This window comes from Barbus barbus (genome assembly GCF_936440315.1).
Source record: "Barbus barbus genome assembly, chromosome: 6".
Lineage (NCBI taxonomy): Eukaryota > Metazoa > Chordata > Actinopteri > Cypriniformes > Cyprinidae > Barbus > Barbus barbus.
This window is the reverse complement of record NC_136734.1, coordinates 22,061,960-22,080,526: the sequence shown is the minus strand read 5'-3', so window position 1 is coordinate 22,080,526 and position 18,567 is coordinate 22,061,960. Positions and strand designations below refer to the sequence as shown.

Sequence of the window (18,567 nt, the reverse complement as noted above, 5' to 3'; positions counted from 1 at the left end):
GTGCTCACGTGCGCTTGCGGTGGAATGTAAACACTCACGAGAATGAACGAGCAGAACTCCCGCGGCGAATAGAACGGCTTGCAGTTAATGAAGAGCGTTTCTAGATCTGAACAGCACATCTTCTTTAACACAGTTACATCTGTACACCACCTCTCATTGATGTAGAAGCACGTCCCTCCGCCGCGCGATTTCCCTGTTGATTCTGTGTCCCGATCTGCTCTGATCAGCTGGTAATTAGGCAGATGAATCGCGCTGTCCGGGATGTCGCCATTCAACCAGGTTTCAGTGAAACACAGAGCAGCAGAGTTAGAAAAGTCCTTGTTTGTCCGGGAGAGCAGAAGGAGTTCGTCCGTTTTGTTGGGTAGAGAGCGGAGATTCAACAAATGGATGCTAGGTAACGCCGTTCTAAATCCGCGCTGACAAAGTTTCACGAGCGCGCCGGCTCGCTTTCCCCGTCTGCGCCTCCTGTAGCGTTTGACCAGAGCTACGGCTCCACCAACTACAATGTCCAGCAAAACATCCGAAAAATCAAAAACCGGTAGAAGATTTTGTGGTGTGTTCTGCCGAATGTTCAGCAGATCATCCCTGGTAAAACTGATCTTATTTGAAAAACAAAAAACAGGAAAAACAAACAAAAACAGTACAAACACTGAGGAGCAACGCACAATAGCTGCCATCAGCGGCGCCATTTTGTTTTCTTTTTGAAAAGCAGCATGATTTGTTTTTTGATTGGTTAATGGAGGGAAACTTTGCGACAGAGGTAAAAGATAATGTTGTTTGTGACTCCTATTTTAATTCTCTAAAACAAACTGCCCGGGAATATACAGTTCCTAAGTCAGCCTAATGAATGTAGGCAAATTAACTTTTAACTTGGAGTCTTAGTCAATATTGATGTGTGCTTGCTGCATGTAAAATGTCTGCTTGACTGAGCATGTCAGCATACAGAGACCAAACTGTTTAACAGACTGAAAGTACAAAGATCATTAAAAAAGTTCCCAATAAAGGGCTGCGAGTAACAGCAGCTTTGTTTTCACCAAAATCGATAGACAGACAAATAAATGACTTCCAATCGAAATGTGCACCTAAAAGCAACTGAGACACTGACAACCTGATGATTTTGATGCAGTGTGATTTAGCACATCAATAGCAGATCCTTGAGATGTGCTCTGTTTGGTCAAAACATCTCTGACGTTACTGCAGTTTGAGAGGCAATTCTTGCTTCTGCAACACTGCAATTGTCTTGATTAATTAGAACACTTAATTTGTCATTAAGCTTGATTAATTCCATTAATCTATTAAGCCTAAAGTCATTCTGTGATGCCACTGGTATTGATTATTCCATTGGGGCAACCACTGCAGAAGCTCACAGTTCACCATGGCAACTGACGTTTGAAATGTGCCGAAATGTGTCTCCCATTCGCTCAATTTCTGTGATTGCACTGGAGCATTTATTCAGTAATCTCAGGATATTAATCACTTTTAACACCTCGTGAGCTGAGAAAATTATTCAGATGTGATGACATTCCCTGCATCTCATGAACAACAGTCCATGTCCCCTGAAAAAAATGGCACAACCTACCTATTACAGAGCTGTCTATCAAACATAACGATAAATTATATGAAAAAAGGATATGGGTTGGGGGTTGGAATGCTGCTAGTAAATTATAATGTTAATAATGTGCTAGGGCAAGACACCACATACATTTTAAATGCTATAAGTTATTTACAACTTAAGTATAATATTTTAGTCACATAATGGTTTGACAGTTTTGCACAGTACATTTAACTATTTTTTTTTCTTTTTCGTAATAATTTTAACATATTAACCAAATTAGTAGATTATAAAAGATTACAGCCAGGCTTAAAGTGAAATATATTTGAATATGAAGGGATGACAGTGGTATTAAAATGCTTGGCTTGAATGATGGCAAATAGCGCTTGCTAAGGTGATCGGTCACCTTAATGAACAGTGAGTGAGCGAGCAAGGAAGCGAGAAGCACTAGGGAGAAGGGATAACTGGGATTTCAGAGAAACTTTGATTCTAGGAGCTAAACAGTAGGAATCACGACAAAGCTTTGATCTTTGATGAGGTTCTGTGTTAGGAATCATTTGAAATCTGAATGTTGTTTAATGTACTCCTCTGTGTACCTCTGCAGTGATCATTTCATTACAGCACATTTCAACTTTACATTTAATCATTCACAACCAAGAACAGTCACAATAATTGTAGTTTGTCCCTAAGCATATTAGGACACTTATAATAAGCCCTACCTGCAGCCACTGGGACTGGTCACTGTGTCCAGATGTCCAGGCATTGACCTTGCCTTGTTTATCCAGTCTTGCTTTCCCAGGTTCCCAGGTGAACATGTCCATGTTAAGAGTTCTGAAGATGCTGGAGGCTGTGATTTGGTAGTCCTGAATGTGGCCAGACTTCATCCCCATTGGCTCCGAACACCCTGAAAAATTCAAAGGCATGTCATTAGCCTAAAACCGTATTACACTAAAACCAATTTACAGGCAGTTACACAATAATGTACGCTGGTTAGTGTCTTTTTTGCAAGGAATACAGGTTAACTATGACTTGTGTTTAGCTTCAACTAACACATTGAAGCAAGAATAATAAATAAATGCATCATATAGAAACTACTGACACAATCTGACCAACGGGGGAAAAATCCTTATTGTTGAGCTGTATAAAATAAATCCACTGAACTAGCTAGGAGAAAAGGAAAAACTGGCTTCAACCATGTTGTGCTGTGCTTTATTGACAGTCTGGACAATGTTTCACAGGTATAACACACTTTTAAAGTCGCCTTTGGACGTGCTCTTAGAATGATGTATGCTGTCTATTGAGGTGACTCACCCGTGAGCTCACAACCCAGGAGCTCCATGCGAAGAGTGCAGTGTCTCCTGCACACCTGCGGGTAGATCCTCACATACTGAGCCTCGATAGGTGGGGTGAAGGAGTTGGCAAATGGAGTGTTATTATCAATATTCCCACGGAAGATCTGGAGGGAGAACGTGGGGAGATTTCACAAAATGAGAGAGGTCAACGCTGCTCCATCACACTCACCCCAATTTATTATACTGGTTTTTAATCAAAAGAGTATTTACTAACACCAAATCGAAGTCATTTGTGAAAAATGTTTGAGGTAAAAAGGTCAACACTAGTTTAAACTAGACTAGGTTTGCATTTCTCGAAGGAAATATCAGTACTTACAAGATAGCAAAAAAAAAAAAAAAAAAGTTTTAAGGTTTAAATAAGCTTTAAAAAATAAATAAATAAAAACATAGAACCAATGACAAGCATGCAAAATATATTTAAAAGAAAATCCTAATCACAATTTAGTATGAAAATACTTAGGGTTAGCCATTATCACAGTTATTTAGAATAGATTCAAGATTATACGATACTATAATACAATTTGTAATGAAAAATTTCCCTAATAACAAAACAGTGTCTGAAATGAACAAAATAGCAACTACTCAAAGTCATTAGAAGAAATCTGGACACTCTCTAATAGTAAAAGCGATGACATAAGAGATGATGGACACTGTATGTCATCTGAGGCCCCGACAGCTCTCATCAATCCCCTCAGAATACAGCCTGAAAAGGCGGAGGGAGAAGCAAAAGCACATGCTGAGTGACTGATGTGGCTCTTTTTTGCTAATTAAAAAAATGTCTCACTATATCTTCGTCCGTGCCCTTGACTTTGTACATCCTCCAGGTCTTTCCGTCATCGCTGTAGGCTACTTTGTATGACTTAACATATTCTGGGCTCCCGATGCGCTTGGCTCCTTGGGTTATCACTCCTGTGACCCGCATCCTCCTCTGTAGGTTAATCTGAGATAGAACAAAAGAAAGAGGAACAGATGCAGAAAGAAAGAGAGATAGAAACAATATTTTGTGTTATCTTAGTATTATTTATTTAAATGTGTGTGATTTATTTTAGTTTTTGTGAATATAGTACTATCAAAATAAGACAGGCCAAGACATAATTACACAATAAAGAAATATAATAACAACATACTATGGGCGCTGATAATCACAGACATGCTGAAACAGCACCACAACAACACATTTTGCATGTGCAATTGTTTTTATATTTAAGTTTAATGGACAAATATCTAAATAATAATAATAATCAAAAAAATAAAAATCTAAGAAGTGCCCCAAAAACGTCTCGGTTACGTATGTAACCCTCGTTCCCTGAAGGAGGGAACGGAGATGTCACGTCAGACGACCGACGAAATTGGGATCTCGCCAGAGAGACCAATCCACTTTGAGTGTAACTAAACGAGCCAATGGACATTGGCATGCGATCATTGCATCCAGCTGCCGCTGATCACAGCGTGAGTATAAGAGGCAGCAGGTGCACCGCATTAATTCATGCTTTCGCTGAGAAGAATTAGGCGTAAGGACCCCGCAAGCTGACTCTGAGCAGGGCCTCTCAGTGCCACTACCCGTTTGAGGTGAGAACACAGGAGGAAACCGCTTTGACGCGTAGGCTATAAAACCTAGCGAACGTGTTGGGAGTCGCCCAACCCGCAGCTGTACAGATGTCTGCTAGCGAGGCACCACGAGCCAGCGCCCAGGACGACGCGGCACCCCTAGTGGAGTGAGCACGCAACCTGAGCGGCAGGGCACACCTTGTGCTTCATATGCCAATGTAATGGAATCCACTATCCAGTGGGCCATCCTCTGCTTGGAGACAACCTTCACCTTCTGCTGTTCTGAGGTCCTGAAGCTCTGAGTTCTATCCACGTACTGTCGCAGTGCGCGTACAGGACAGAGCAAAGGTAGGGTTGGGTCTGCCTCCTACAGGGGCAGCGCTGGTCCCTGAAGGGAGTGGTAGGAACCTTGGGCACATAGCCGGGCCGGGGCCTCGGTGTTGCACTGGAGTCAGCCGGCCCAAACTCAAGGCACGATTCGTTGACCGAAAATGCCTGCAGGTCCCCCACCTTCTTGATCGAGGCCAACACAGTCAGGAGTAGGGTTTTCATAGAGAGAAACTTCAACTCGACTGACTGCAAAGGCTCAAAGGGGGCAGTTTGTAGGGCTCTTAGCACCAATGCCAAATCCCAAGAGGGTAGGGAGGGAGGACTAGGAGGATTTAACCTCCTGGCCCCCCTAAGAAACCTGTCAACCAGAAATGGCAGCAACATAAACCTTAATGGTGGAACCCTATGCTCCAACCCTTGTTGCAAAAAGGAAAGCACAGCTCTGATCGAACATCTCCAGGGGTTCTTATGGTGAGAGGAACACCAATCGACAAACAGGTTCCACTTCAGAGCATAGGCCCGTCTTGTGGACGGTGCACTTGCTGAAGCGATAGTGAGTGCTATCTCCTGGGTTAGGTCACCTAGAACCTCCGTGTCCCATCCAGTGACCATACGTGGAGTTTCCACAGGTCCGGACAGGTGGGCGCCAGAGGCAGATTCATCTAAAGCAGGTCCTTCCTCAGAGGAATCGGCCAGGGAGGGGCTGTCGTGAGGAGCATGAGTTCCGGGAACCAGGTCCTGTTGGGTCAATATGGAGCCACTAACAAGACCTGCTCCTCGTCCTCCCTGATCTTGCACAGTGTCTTTACTAGTAGGCTCACTGGGGGGAATGCATATTTGCGCAGGCCCTGGGGCCAGCATTGTGCCAGTGCATCCGTGCTGAGCCTTGCCTCGATTAGGGAGTAGAACCACTGGCAGTGGGTGGTTTCCAGAGATGCAAACAGGTCTACCTGAGCAACTCTGAACCGACTCCAAATCAGCTGGACCGCCTGGGGATGGAGTCTCCACTCCCTTGGAAGTGCTGCTCGATTGAACACTCCTGGGATGTGGATGGCACAAAGGGACCTCAGATGTTTCTGACTCCAGAGGAGGAGGTGGCGGGCGAGTTGCGACATGCGACAGGAGCGTAAACCGCCTTGCCGGTTAATATACGCAACGGTCGCAGTATTGTCCGTACGGACCAGAACGTCCTTGCCCTGAAGTGCCCTCTGAAGCGGCTCAAGGCAAGGCGTACTGCCAGCAGCTCGAGGCAATTGATATGCCAACGCAGTTGGGGACCCGTCCAAACCCCTGACACTGCGTGCCCGTTGTGTACATGGCTCCCCAGCCGGTGGCCGAGGCATCTATGAATACCACAACATGCCCTTACCTGCTCCAGGGGCACTCCTGCCCGAAGGTACGAGGGATCTGACCACGGGCTGAAGGTTTTGCAGCAGATCGGTGTAATCTGAACCCGGTGAGTACCGCGTTTCCACGCCCACCTCGGGATTCGGCCATGGAGCCAGTGCTGAAGCGGTCTCATATGGAGCAGACCGAGCAGAACTATGGCCACAGCTGCAGCCATATGCCCCAGGAGCCTCTGAAAGAGTTTAAGTGGGACCGCCCTCCTGCCTGATAAAGTCTTGAGGCAGTTCAGCACCAACTGAGCACGTTCCTGGGTGAGGCATGCTGTCTGGTTGACCGAATCCAGCTCCATGCCGAGAAAAGAGATCCTCTGCATTGGCACGAGTTTGCTCTTTTCCCAATTGACCCGAAGGCCCAACTGGCTGAGGTGCCTGAGCACCAGGTCCCTGTGTGCGCACAACTGCTCTCGAGACTGTGCAAGTATGAGCCAGTCGTCGAGATAGTTGAGGATGCGCACACCCCGTTCTCTCAGGGGAGAACTTTGGTGAAGATGCAAGGTGAAAGGGACAGCCCGAAGGGCAGGACCTTGAACTGATATGCCCGGCCCATGATCCTTCAGGTAGATTGCTGCAAACCAATCTAGGGGATGGACGCACCCGAAAATGCGTTTCTGTGTCAACATCTTGAATGGCATCTTGTGAAGTGCACGGTTCAAAACTCGCAGATCCAAGATCGGTCATAACCCACTGCTTTTCTTGGGTTTCTTGACATGGCCACAGTCCGCTCCACCAAGGGGATGTCCGCGTACCCCAAAACGGCCCCACAATCAAGGGTGGTGAGGGAGGAGGAACCACAAGATGTGTTTCGGGCAGTAAAAGGTGCCTTCCACGATCTTGTAAGCTCCTCATGCACTTCCGGAAAGAATGGCACCGGAGGGGGGCGCTGAGAACCCCCCCCCTCCAACCTCAAAGGATCGGGACACGGTGGAGGATTCCACACGAGCCTGACACTCTCAGCGGCCCGGGAAAGCATAGCCGTCATCTTTGGGTCTGGCTCGGACAACATTACCACACCTGAAGGGGGCAACGCAGCCGAGTCGTCATCCCCGGAGAGAGAGTGCTCACCCTCCGATGCAGCGATCGACATCTGGTTGTCAGAGGGGGCACCGAAGGAAACGCCTGGTGCACCCCGTCCACCAGAGGGCCCAGCATGCTCCTTCGGAAGCTCCACCGGCTGCGGAGTGCTTGAGGGGTGAGGAGCTCCCCTTGGTGAAGCCCTTGCTGGTAAAAAGGCACTTGTTCACTGAAAACAGTGAAGCACTGTTCACACAAAAGTTAACTTTCTGTGAAGTCAATTCTTTTATGTAAAGACATGCCAACTGAATTGCAACCAAACTTTGTTTTTAAATTGTGGTTTGTTCAGGAGTATGAATTCTGAAATATCTGTTGGGTATACTTTATTATTCTTATCATTTGTAAATGAACAACAATTTTGCATTCATTTATATAAAAACCTGTGAATGTTTTGAAATTACACACAATGAAATGTAATTATTTAGCAGCTTGCAACACATATTGTAACTGTTTTGTACTATAATTCTAATACTTTTTCTAGACTAATATTCTCATATTTGGATGCACACAACAAATGAAAGCAAAATTCATTAAATATATACAGTTGTGGTCAGAATTATTGGCACCCTTGGTAAATATTATCAAAGAACAAAAATCTAACCTTTCATTGGATAATAAGAATTTAAAATGGGGGAAATATCATTATGAAATAAATGTTTTTCTCTAAGACACATTGACCACAAATAACAGCACCCTTTTATTCAATACTTTTTGAAAACTACATTTGCCAGTTTAACAGCTCTAAATTTTCTCCTATAATGCCTGTTGAGTTTAGAGAACACCTTATAAGAGATCAGAGACCATTCCTTCATCCATAATCTCTCCAGATCCTTCAGATTCACAGATCCATGACGTTGCTTCTTCTCTTCAGTTCACCCCACTCATTTTCTACAGGGTTCAGGTCAGAGGACTGAAATGGCCATAGCAGAAGCTTGGTTTTGTTCTCAATGACCCATTTTTGTGTTGTTTTTAAGGTTTGTGTTTGGATTATTGTCCGGTTGGAAGATCCAAACATGTCCCATTATAAGATTTCTAACAGTCAGTCACTTGTTGATTTTTTTATCTGTTGGTTTTTGATAGAATCCATGATGCCATGTGTCTAAAAAAGATGTCCAGGACCTCCAGCAGAAATATAGGCCCACAATACAGCAGTATATTTCATTGCACACATGGGGTACTTTTTATCCCTGTGTTCACCAAACCCATCTTGAGTGTTGCTGCTAAAAGCTCATTTTTTGTTTCATTTGACCATTGAGGCCAGTCCCATTTGAAGTTCCAGTCGTGTCTGATAACTGAATATGCTGGAGTTTGTTTTTGGATGAGCTAGGAGAATTTTTCTTGAAACCCTCCCAAACAACATGTGGTGATGTAGGTGCTGTTTGACAATTTTTTTAAAAGGTTTTCTGACCCCGAGACTCAACTATTTTCTGCAATTCTCCAGCTATGGTCCTTGGAGAGTCTTTAGCCACTCAAATGCTCCTCCTCTAGGACGATATAGACACACATCCTCTTCCAGGCAGTTTCGTAACATTTTATGTTGATTGAAAATTCTTAATTATTGCCCTGATGGTGGAAATGGGAATTTTCACTGCTCTACATCTTCTCTTAAAACCATTTCCCTAATTTGTGAAGCTCAATTATATTTTGCAGCACATCAGAAATATATTATTTGTTTTTTCTCATTGAGATGGATGATTAAGGGAATTTGGGCTTTGTTTGCCCTCCTGTTTATATTTCTGTGAAACAGGAAGCCATGGATGGATAATTTCATGTTCATAATCACCCTGGAGTGCTCAAAATTGAGAATATGAATGGGAATATACTTCAGAGATATTACATATAATAATTTCTAGGGGTACCTATAATTGTGTCCAACGTGTATTTGAGAAAAACATTGATTTCATAATGAGATTTTCCCCTATTTTCAATTGTTTCAGTGGTGATGGTATTACAGTCAAAGCTGATGCTGGTCTGCATTTTATAGAACAAAGTAAACTGAGAGCAATTAATTCTCTGGTCAGATCATTCTTATTTCTTCATGATTTATGTCTGAGTTTTGCACTTGTAAAGTTCTGAAGATATGGTGAAGAAAACACCTTAAAGTCCTCTGTCTCATGGGCTGACAGCAACTTCTGGCTGTCATGGAAAAAGTGGGATAAAGTTATAGACAGGGGTGATGAGGAGAAGTCATCTCCAGATATAAGAGTTGAGAAGCAGAGGAGCTATTGAAGACTGATTCAACGAGAACGGATGAGAATTGGCAGTACCCAACATTGCCAAAATGGTCTTTTCTCTTTGTGAGCAAAGATTCTAAGTCTGATGCCAATGAAACTTCTACATTTATTTGGGATGAGGACGTGGACTGGATGACATACTTGCCATTGACTCCTTCATTGACAAGAAAAGCAAAAAGACAGTGAAAACTCCTGCAGGCTCATCAGGCATCCGACCTCATGTGTGAGGTGAACAAACAAAACTCATCTTGGAATTCTAGGAGTGGATTGATACCACCGGCTGAGATGGAGAGAGGCAGCATCACAGCAGTGAAGCAGTGAATAAAAATGTTTTTTTTTTTCTTTTGTCTTAACATTTCACTGAATGAAAGTATGAATTAATGTTTTACACCTTCAACCAGGTGACATTCAGGTAAATAACAGTATTCAAATCTTGAAGCTTTTTCACTTTTCTCAACTTTCTTTCTCTTACCTTTCAGCTAATAGACGACCTACAGATAACTCAATATTTTCAGTGATTTTGTTAATAATCAGACACTGCTATGTAATAATTATTATTATTATATGGTGATTTGGTATATAATCACAAAATTTGGAGTCAAATTGTGCAGCCATACAAACCAGCACAGCAAATGTGGGGTGTCCAAAAATTCATTTTAAATCACCTTTGCAATTTATATTGCAAACTAGATTTTTCAGTAGTCTACCGAAAGCAGTTTACAAAATCCTCTAACCATAAATGGTGTTCATGTGTAGCTGCGTGATATTAATATATTGATCTGGAATGGTCATGTGAATTTGTAATTACGGAGAACTGAAAATAAAGTGGACCCGGAGCACTTTACACACACAAAGCACGTACACCATGCTAGGAGTTCATTTAGAGCATTCACACACAAGCCTAAATTCTTGTAAACAACCTTAAAACTAATCAAGTCTCGGCCAGATGCTATGGCAGAAACCATATGTGAGTAGGATAGGACTGTTTTTGCACTATTTATGAGAATGCAAATGGTAATGGAGATATGGACCCTTTCAGTTCTTGGACATTCAGACATCTCTGCTCTCACACAACCTCTTCATCAGTGCAGAAACGACAGCTGGTAATGGATATGAGGTAAACAATGACTAGCCAACAAGTCAACCGCTCTTGCAGACCACTCGTTATCAAAGCCCAATAGCCAGAATTTCCATTTAGAAAACCAGCCAAGAACTGTTTATAATAGACACTTTCAGTTCTTGATTTCATAATCACTTGTTCGTTAAAGCCAAGCCCTATTTCATTATATATTCCTAGGAAGCCCAAGAAAAGAGAGCAAACGAGAGCAAAAGAGACTTCCCCACGACTAGGGGAAGTCGTGGCCTAATGGTTAGAGAGTTGGACTCGTAATCCAAAGGTTGCGGGTTCGAGTCTCATGCCGGCAGGGATTGTAGGTGGGGGGAGTGAATGTCCAGCGCTCTCTCCACCCTCAATACCACGACTGAGGTGCCCTTGAGCAAGGCACCGAACCCCCAACTGCTCCCCGGGCGCCGCAGCATAAATGGCTGCCCACTGCGTGTGTGTGTGTTCACTGCTGTGTGTGTGCGCACGTTGGATGGGTTAAATGCAGAGCATGAATTCTGAGTATGGGTCACTTCACTTCAAACTATAAGAAGAGATCTGGCTGATTAAGGTTTGTCATACATCCACAGAGCATCCTTTGAATTTTTGAATGTATTGTGTTTGACAAACTACAGCTGTAACATCACATGCATATCCAGCTTTGTAGTTTATCTTTAAAGTAGGGCTCTACCGCAAAAATATAGAGCTGACCTTTGTAAAAAGGCCATGTCCCTCACTGAAAACAAAATTGCGATATACAGATTTTTTTTGTTATTTGTTATGTAATACGAATGATCCTTTCAGGACTTCAGGAGGATTTTACTAGAAATGCATTTTCATTATTTTCGCAAGTATTTTGATCTCTGCACAATGAATAGCTACAGGCCTCTGGTTTTAAAGTAGGCCACACAACCTGACAGCCTTCTGGGAGTTTCTGAGTTTTGCAGCTAGCCTGTAGAATATCAAAGATTTTTTTTTTCTGATCTTTTTCTAAAACACCACAGGTAAACTGCAAGCACAACAGATCACAAATGGACTGCTTTAATTACCTGTGCTCAAAAAAATAAATAAATAAATAAATAAATAAGGTATTAAACATGAAATTCTTAGGTAGAAAAACATAAATGGCATTTTCGTACTGTACAAGCTACAATAATTAGCAATGCTAATAACCTGACTACTTATGTAGTTTTAGCAAAGCTAATAACCTGACTACTTGACTTACTTATGTTAAAATTAATTATATAATTATTTCTAGGTTTCCTGGGACTGATGTATCTGATGGAGACATACAATACTGTTTATGTTGTGGCAATTTTGCTCTGTCCGAAACATTGCCTTTTATATTTTGTTTACATTTCTTTCATTTAGAAAGTGTACATTTTTTGAACACTTTATCTATTGTGGCTTTCACTATTTTGTGAAAGGAGACAGACATAAAGACAAAAAAGATTATGCATTGTTGATAGGGTTGGGTATCGTTTGAATTTGATCAATTCCAATTCCGATTCTGCTTATTGATTCCGATTCTTATCAATTCTCAGATTTTGATTCCAATGTGGTTAAAAAAGTCAACCATTTAGACATCAAACATATTTATTTTGTGCCTCTTTTTGCAAAAAAATTAATTGCCATGAAAAAAATAAAATCAGTCAGCTTCATAAAAAGCAGACTCGGTTAAAAGCTGTTTGTGTGCAAAATAGAGCTGCATGTTTCTGGATAAATTCAGACTTCTTTATGGAGGTTGTAGTTCTTTCACAATTCTAAGAAATAAATAGACAACAAAATCTCATGGCATTTATAAATTCAATTAAGATTTACTTGTTTCATTAATTGGTGAATCAGTATTTTTGAATTAATTTCTTGAATGAATGATTCAAAGACAAATACATTTGTAACATCCCCTTTTCGCCAGCTAAAAAAAAAAAAAAAAGATGTGAACATAGGAATTGATAGGTGGAATAGAAATTTAAATTTTACAACAAGTATCCGATTTCTGACCTTAAGTTTCTGATTCTTGAACTGGAGATGATTTTCGATTCCCAACCCTAATTGCTGAGAAAGTAAAAGTGAAATTTGAACAGTAAACAATGAGGGAACCGACTGTGTGAGTCAACTCTAAAACCTGTCCTTCACAGGAAAACAGCTGGACTGGCAAAGACTCCTACAGTGTCTTTCCACTGCCACTCTGTCATATCAATCAACCTGCATCATGTATTCAGTCCATTGTGCAAACAAATAAATAATCAACATGTGTGTGATACACTGTGACTGTTGTGTAAATACATTTATGTGCAAATTTTGCCGCATTGATGCAGCTTCTATGCATAGTAAAAAGGCTCTAGACAGACAAGTTAAACCATAACCTAATTGGCTCATCACTTCACCCCATCTTCACTTCGTGCTACCGTTGTCAGTTTGCTCTTCCACAGCAGGGCACATCCTCAATGTTAGCGTTAATCTGAAGTACAACTGAACCTGCTGTGGGAGGGAGTACGTGCCCAGAGGGACTGACACCATGCCAAGCCAACTGTTGTGTGGGTCACGACTCAGAGCAGCACAGCTCTGGCACAACAGACACTATCACTCAAATTTAAGTGCTTAGTGGGAGAACACGAAAAAAGTCTAAGATAAGATTATTTAAAACAGTGATTCTCATCTGATTTTGCCCCAGGACCTAGAATTTTCATTGGACATCAGATGGTAACCCAACAACACTACAAATATGTTTTATTGGATATAATGAAGTACCAAATGCCCTCAAAACATTAAATTGATTAACATTACCCTAAGCACAAGAAAGGGCATAATTAATATCATATTTATTTAAATCATTAATATGACATTGAGTTACGGTAAGTTACCCTAAGCACAACAATATGGGTAACTTAAAAAAAAAAAAAAAAAACTTTATTTATTTATTATTATTTTTTGGCTTACTTATTTTAATTATTAACATAACAATTTGGTAATTGCATAAGCAACAGCAGAAATGTACAGTAACTTACAATTAAAAAAATACTATTACCCTAAGCACAACAACATACAATAATTTTATTATATTCCTTAAGCATAATGATATATTTATTTGATTTTACTTTACTTTACAGCAGTCACATTGCCAGCCTAACATTTGAACCAAATGTTAAACATTACTAATTGCCGTGATGACAGGCGACACAACGACAGGAAACTTTATTGTAGACTTTTATTGGACGCATGATCTTAAGCAACAAAAATGTGTTTTCTTCCTCCCTTTTAGAGCCACTTTAGTTTGCAATCCTAACCATGCACGATTATATGGTTGAGAGCCACTGATGTAGCAAATATATGCAGTAGAATGCAAAAGACTAAATAAAAAAAAAGAAATTTCAAATCAGCTTCCTCTACACACTTCCAGCATGCACCAGAGAGAGAGAAACACTAATGTCCTTCTTGCATGGCTTCATGAAAGGGGGGAGACCGAGAGCAATATGGAAATGAGGGCATGCTGATGCTCCACTCACAGCCTGTGTTCCTGCTGTCTGAACGCATACACATGTATTAATGCATACACTTGTGCACATATGGCACAACCCCATCCATCACACTCTACATATGTACACATGAACCGCTATCGTTGAGCAAAGAGGTGATCTGCACGTAATGAGCCTTTCAAAATAACTCCCACACTATTCCTCAACATAACTCCTCTATCTAACTAATGGAGAAATGCTCTGAGACCCAAGACTAAGTTAAGGTGTTTAGTCAGCCTTCAAACAGCGAGTGAGAACAGTCAGTCAAGTCTTTGTTTTCCCCAGAGGTAAAAAGCTGTCTGAGAGGCTCCTGAGGGACGGGGCGTGGAGCGAAGCTGAGTGCTCAGAGTGTGGAAGGGAAGAGGATGACAGCTCAGGCTCGTAGACAGACAGCCATGAAATGGGGGAAAAGTAATAGTCATAATACAGGGTTTAAAATGATTTGTTATCGCTGAGTGGGGAGTGAGTGTGTGTGCGTGTTGCTTCACAGTAAGCTACACTTGATGACAGCTAATTCACTATCCTACCGTGTGTGAGCAATGGGCTGGGATTTTGAGGGGCCACACAAATCACGAGCTGAATTCGTTCCTTTAGCCTTTAAGTCTCTGAACTGAAGATGTATCAAAAACTCACTAAACCACTGACAGCGGCTACAGCACATGCTGGGAGAACATGTCAAGTTTTTGAAAGAACAATCACTTTGTGAATTTCTATAGCGCTGTTGAGAAATCCTGTCATTTGAAATGCTTGCGGGCTTGTGCGGTAATTAGAAATAACAGTAATTTGCACATTACTGACAGAAATTTACTTGCGTTACTCAAGAAATTAAACTTTAAATATTCAAAATAGTCTTTGATTTATCAAGATATACATTTACATAAATAAGTATGTGAATAATAATACTATTAATTTGTATGATTTATTTGACACATTAAATGCAGCTCAACATATAATCAAAATATACTCTATAATAAAATATAAGATTTATTTGTTATGGATAAAATGAGAATTCAGCTGTCGTACCTCACAAAATATTTCATTCATTCATTCATTCATTCATTTATAAATCACCACATGCTTATTTAACGAATGTACATTTAGAAAAAGAAGAAGAAAAATTTAGTTCCACATACAGTTACTGCGATTGATAATTATTCCTACTGTGATATAATATTCTGGTCACATAGCCCACCCATAATGTTAATCATACACCAATTAATCTCAATCTTTCCTTTCATAGACTTGCATGAGACAAAAACAGGGGTGACCAATTAAAGCCGCGTGACTAAAAGGCCATGACTGTGTGATACTTCATGCTCATAATGGCCACAGATGCTGGAGTCACTTCATCTAATGGAGATGCTCACTGACGCCATGTGTGGAGGGGCCACTGGAAACATCTGGCATGGCAATATTTGTCAGTTTTGTGGAAATTGATTTAGTTGCGAACGGTGGACATAAAATGGCTGTAAATCCCAAAGGCCGTTTATCAGCCTGACACCCAATCACGCAAGAGTCGTTTACCAATTATGATCTCAATTCTCCAGCCACTGACAGGGTTTTTAAGTTGTTGTGGTGGGTGGTAGGAGAAAGAGAGTCCTGCACAGACATAAACAGACTCTCACACACCAATGCAGACTACAATGATTGCAGTAATGAAATATATCTGCCTTCATGAACACAGAGGTCAGTTTAATAACACCTAAAACACAGATTTTTATTTATTTATTTATTTGGTTATTTATTTTCCTCTGTAAATAGTCTTCCATGTAAATAGTCTAGAGTCTTCCACTCAACTTTAATTTTTTAGTTCATATTCATTTAAAAAAAACTAAAAACAAATCTGCAATCTGGCAACAAATTAACTTATGTGATGCAATATGTTCATCGTTGCATTTGATGTGTAGATTATATAGATTTGACTGACAATTTATATCCACACTGTAAATGCAAATTTAGCAAAAATGATTTCTGAAAGATCATGTGATACTAAAAATTAGAGGAATGGCTGCTGAAAAAAAAAACAGCTATGCCATTACTGGAATGAAAAATGCACTATAAAATGTATTAAAATAGAAAACAATTTTTACTGCAATAATACTTTACACATGATTACTGTTTTTGGTTTTTGCTGTATTTTTGATCAAATAAATGCAGCCTGGGTGAGCATAAGAGACTTTCACAAACTTTTGAAAGGTATTGTATGTTTGGATTGTGTCTGAGAGTGGTATTCTGCTGCTGTGTGAACGATTAACACTTTCTGTCTTCCATGTAGACAGTGGCATGGCTTACAGCCTTGCTCATTAACTCATAATGAACTACGTCTCATCTCACGCAGGCTTGCAGGAATAAACTTCACCACTTCAAGAGTGGTTAACCAGCCTATTAAGCCTATACTATGACACAACCTGCTGAGTCACGCACAGCCATAATTATCCCACCTCAAACTTTCAGGCTTTCCTCTGCGGTGAGTGCATTTTTAAAGTTTTCACAATGTGCTATCTATTTTTATCTATCTATTTTTACCAATAGCATCATCCCTCAGGATTTAGTCACTGGTGTCTGGATGATCTGCAGACAAAAAGGACACACTATATGTATTATTATTAGTATTATTACTTGGTAAGAGAAACATGCTGCAAAGCAGAAACTACGTTTAAGGTATGTATTTAACTCTTTTAGTGTTAGAGATGTCTCTAATTTAAGCCATCCTCAAAACTTGTTAAGGGACAAAATTTCTATACTGTGAGACAGAGAGGCCAGATAGCCATATGCCACAGGCAAGTGAGTGAACTGACTGAAGTTAGTAAATGTCTATTTTGGGCTGTTCAGCTAGTTTGAGTTTGGGTCAAAGTCAAACTCATAGACCACAGTGTGTCACATAAGGACCAGAGAAGCTCTGGTTCACCCAGATCGACAGCTGGTCCACATTGTTAAGTGCACACAGAAAATAATAAACCTAAATCATAATCCTACCATCACTGCATATTATCACATTTCATTTGTATATATGTACTACTGTTCAAAAGTTTGGGGTTGGTAAGATTTTTTTTCCTCATGTTTTTCTCTTTCAAATGATATAGAAAACAGTGATGTTGTGAAATATTACTACAATTTAATTTATTCAAATGCATATTAAATCTATTTAAATATATAATATATGTATTTTTAAATCTATTTTAAAGTATATTAAAATGTAATTTATTCCAGTAATGAAAAGCTAAATTTTCAGCAACTATTATTCCATTTTTCAGTGTCACACAAACCTTCAGAAATCACCCTAATATGCTGATTTCGAACTCAAGAAACATTTTTATTTATTTTTTTATTATCATTGTTGAAATCAGTTGTGCTGTTTAATATTGTTGTGGAAACCGTGATACTTTTTATTTTTTATAATTCTTTAATAAATAGAAAGTTCAAAAGAACAACATTTATTTGAAATAAAAATCTTATAGAAGTAGAAGTATTTTGTAACATTACTTGATCATGATTTTAATGCATGCTTGCAAATATTATCTTGTTAAAAGAAAAAAGAAAAAGAAAGTATAAAAATCTGAAGCCAAATGTTTGAACGGTAGTGTAACTTGAAATATGTTCGTTAATTCAAACAAAAAACAAAACAAAGAAACAAAAACAGTGTTTTATTTTGCATTTAATTAATGTTATTTGTGCTTGGCTAATAAATAATCTAAAGAGTATGTCCTTGCAGAATATACACAGAGCCCAAGTTACAAATTCAATGTGCGAGATACTTATCATCCCACACACAAACCATAATTACTCAGTAACCTCATACTTGACAAAAGCACTGATGCAGTTATCACCACATGACTTGAAATGCCACAAACACAACAAATAATTCAGTAAATAGTAAATTAGTGAACAGTAAAGCATGGTATGCACAGATCATTAATGCCACAGTGCATGCTGGGAAGCTCAGCACCATCTCCAGCACCACAGATATCACTATTACCTTTTAAAGTACATCTACAACTCAGTTGTGCTGTTATTGTTATTGTACAGAGTTAACTAGGTTGTGTAGATGGGTCAAATATTGTCTCATAAACACTATAAGGAAAGGTGGGGGGGTGGGGACCATACTCAATGAAATTTGATAATAGGCACAGGGGGTCTATCACCAAGATTCACCCACTTGCAAATTTTTGGCCTTGACACTGAATCAAAGGAGCGTGAGTGTTATTGACAATGTGGTTAATATACTCAATACTGAGAGCAGTTACAAATGTATACCTTAAGATACTTTTGAAAACATCAACTGAGGATAAACTAAATAAATCGACTCTGACAGGTTACACTAAAACATGCCCGGCAAGGATAAGTGCTGATATTTTCTAACAAAAGCCTTGGATGTTACAGTAAAGAACTTAAATGAATGATGAGATTCAGGATATTGAGGAGACGTGACAAATCCTGATCCCCCTCAAGAAATGAAA

The 18,567-nt window shown here is 40.0% G+C and overlaps 1 protein-coding gene across 2 annotated transcripts in view; it reads right to left on the bottom strand.

Annotated features, from left to right (window-relative positions):
• LOC306871112 (EGF-like repeat and discoidin I-like domain-containing protein 3) overlaps positions 1-18,567 on the bottom strand; it is a 191,286-nt gene that overhangs the window by 35,045 nt on the left and 137,674 nt on the right. For both annotated transcript variants that reach the window (XM_079418814.1, XM_079418815.1), the window contains 3 exons: positions 3,689-3,844; positions 2,864-3,008; positions 2,272-2,456 (listed from right to left, as the gene is read on the bottom strand). In XM_079418814.1, the coding sequence (XP_079274940.1) occupies positions 2,272-2,456; positions 2,864-3,008; positions 3,689-3,844 (486 nt within the window). The remainder of the gene's footprint in view (positions 1-2,271; positions 2,457-2,863; positions 3,009-3,688; positions 3,845-18,567) is intronic.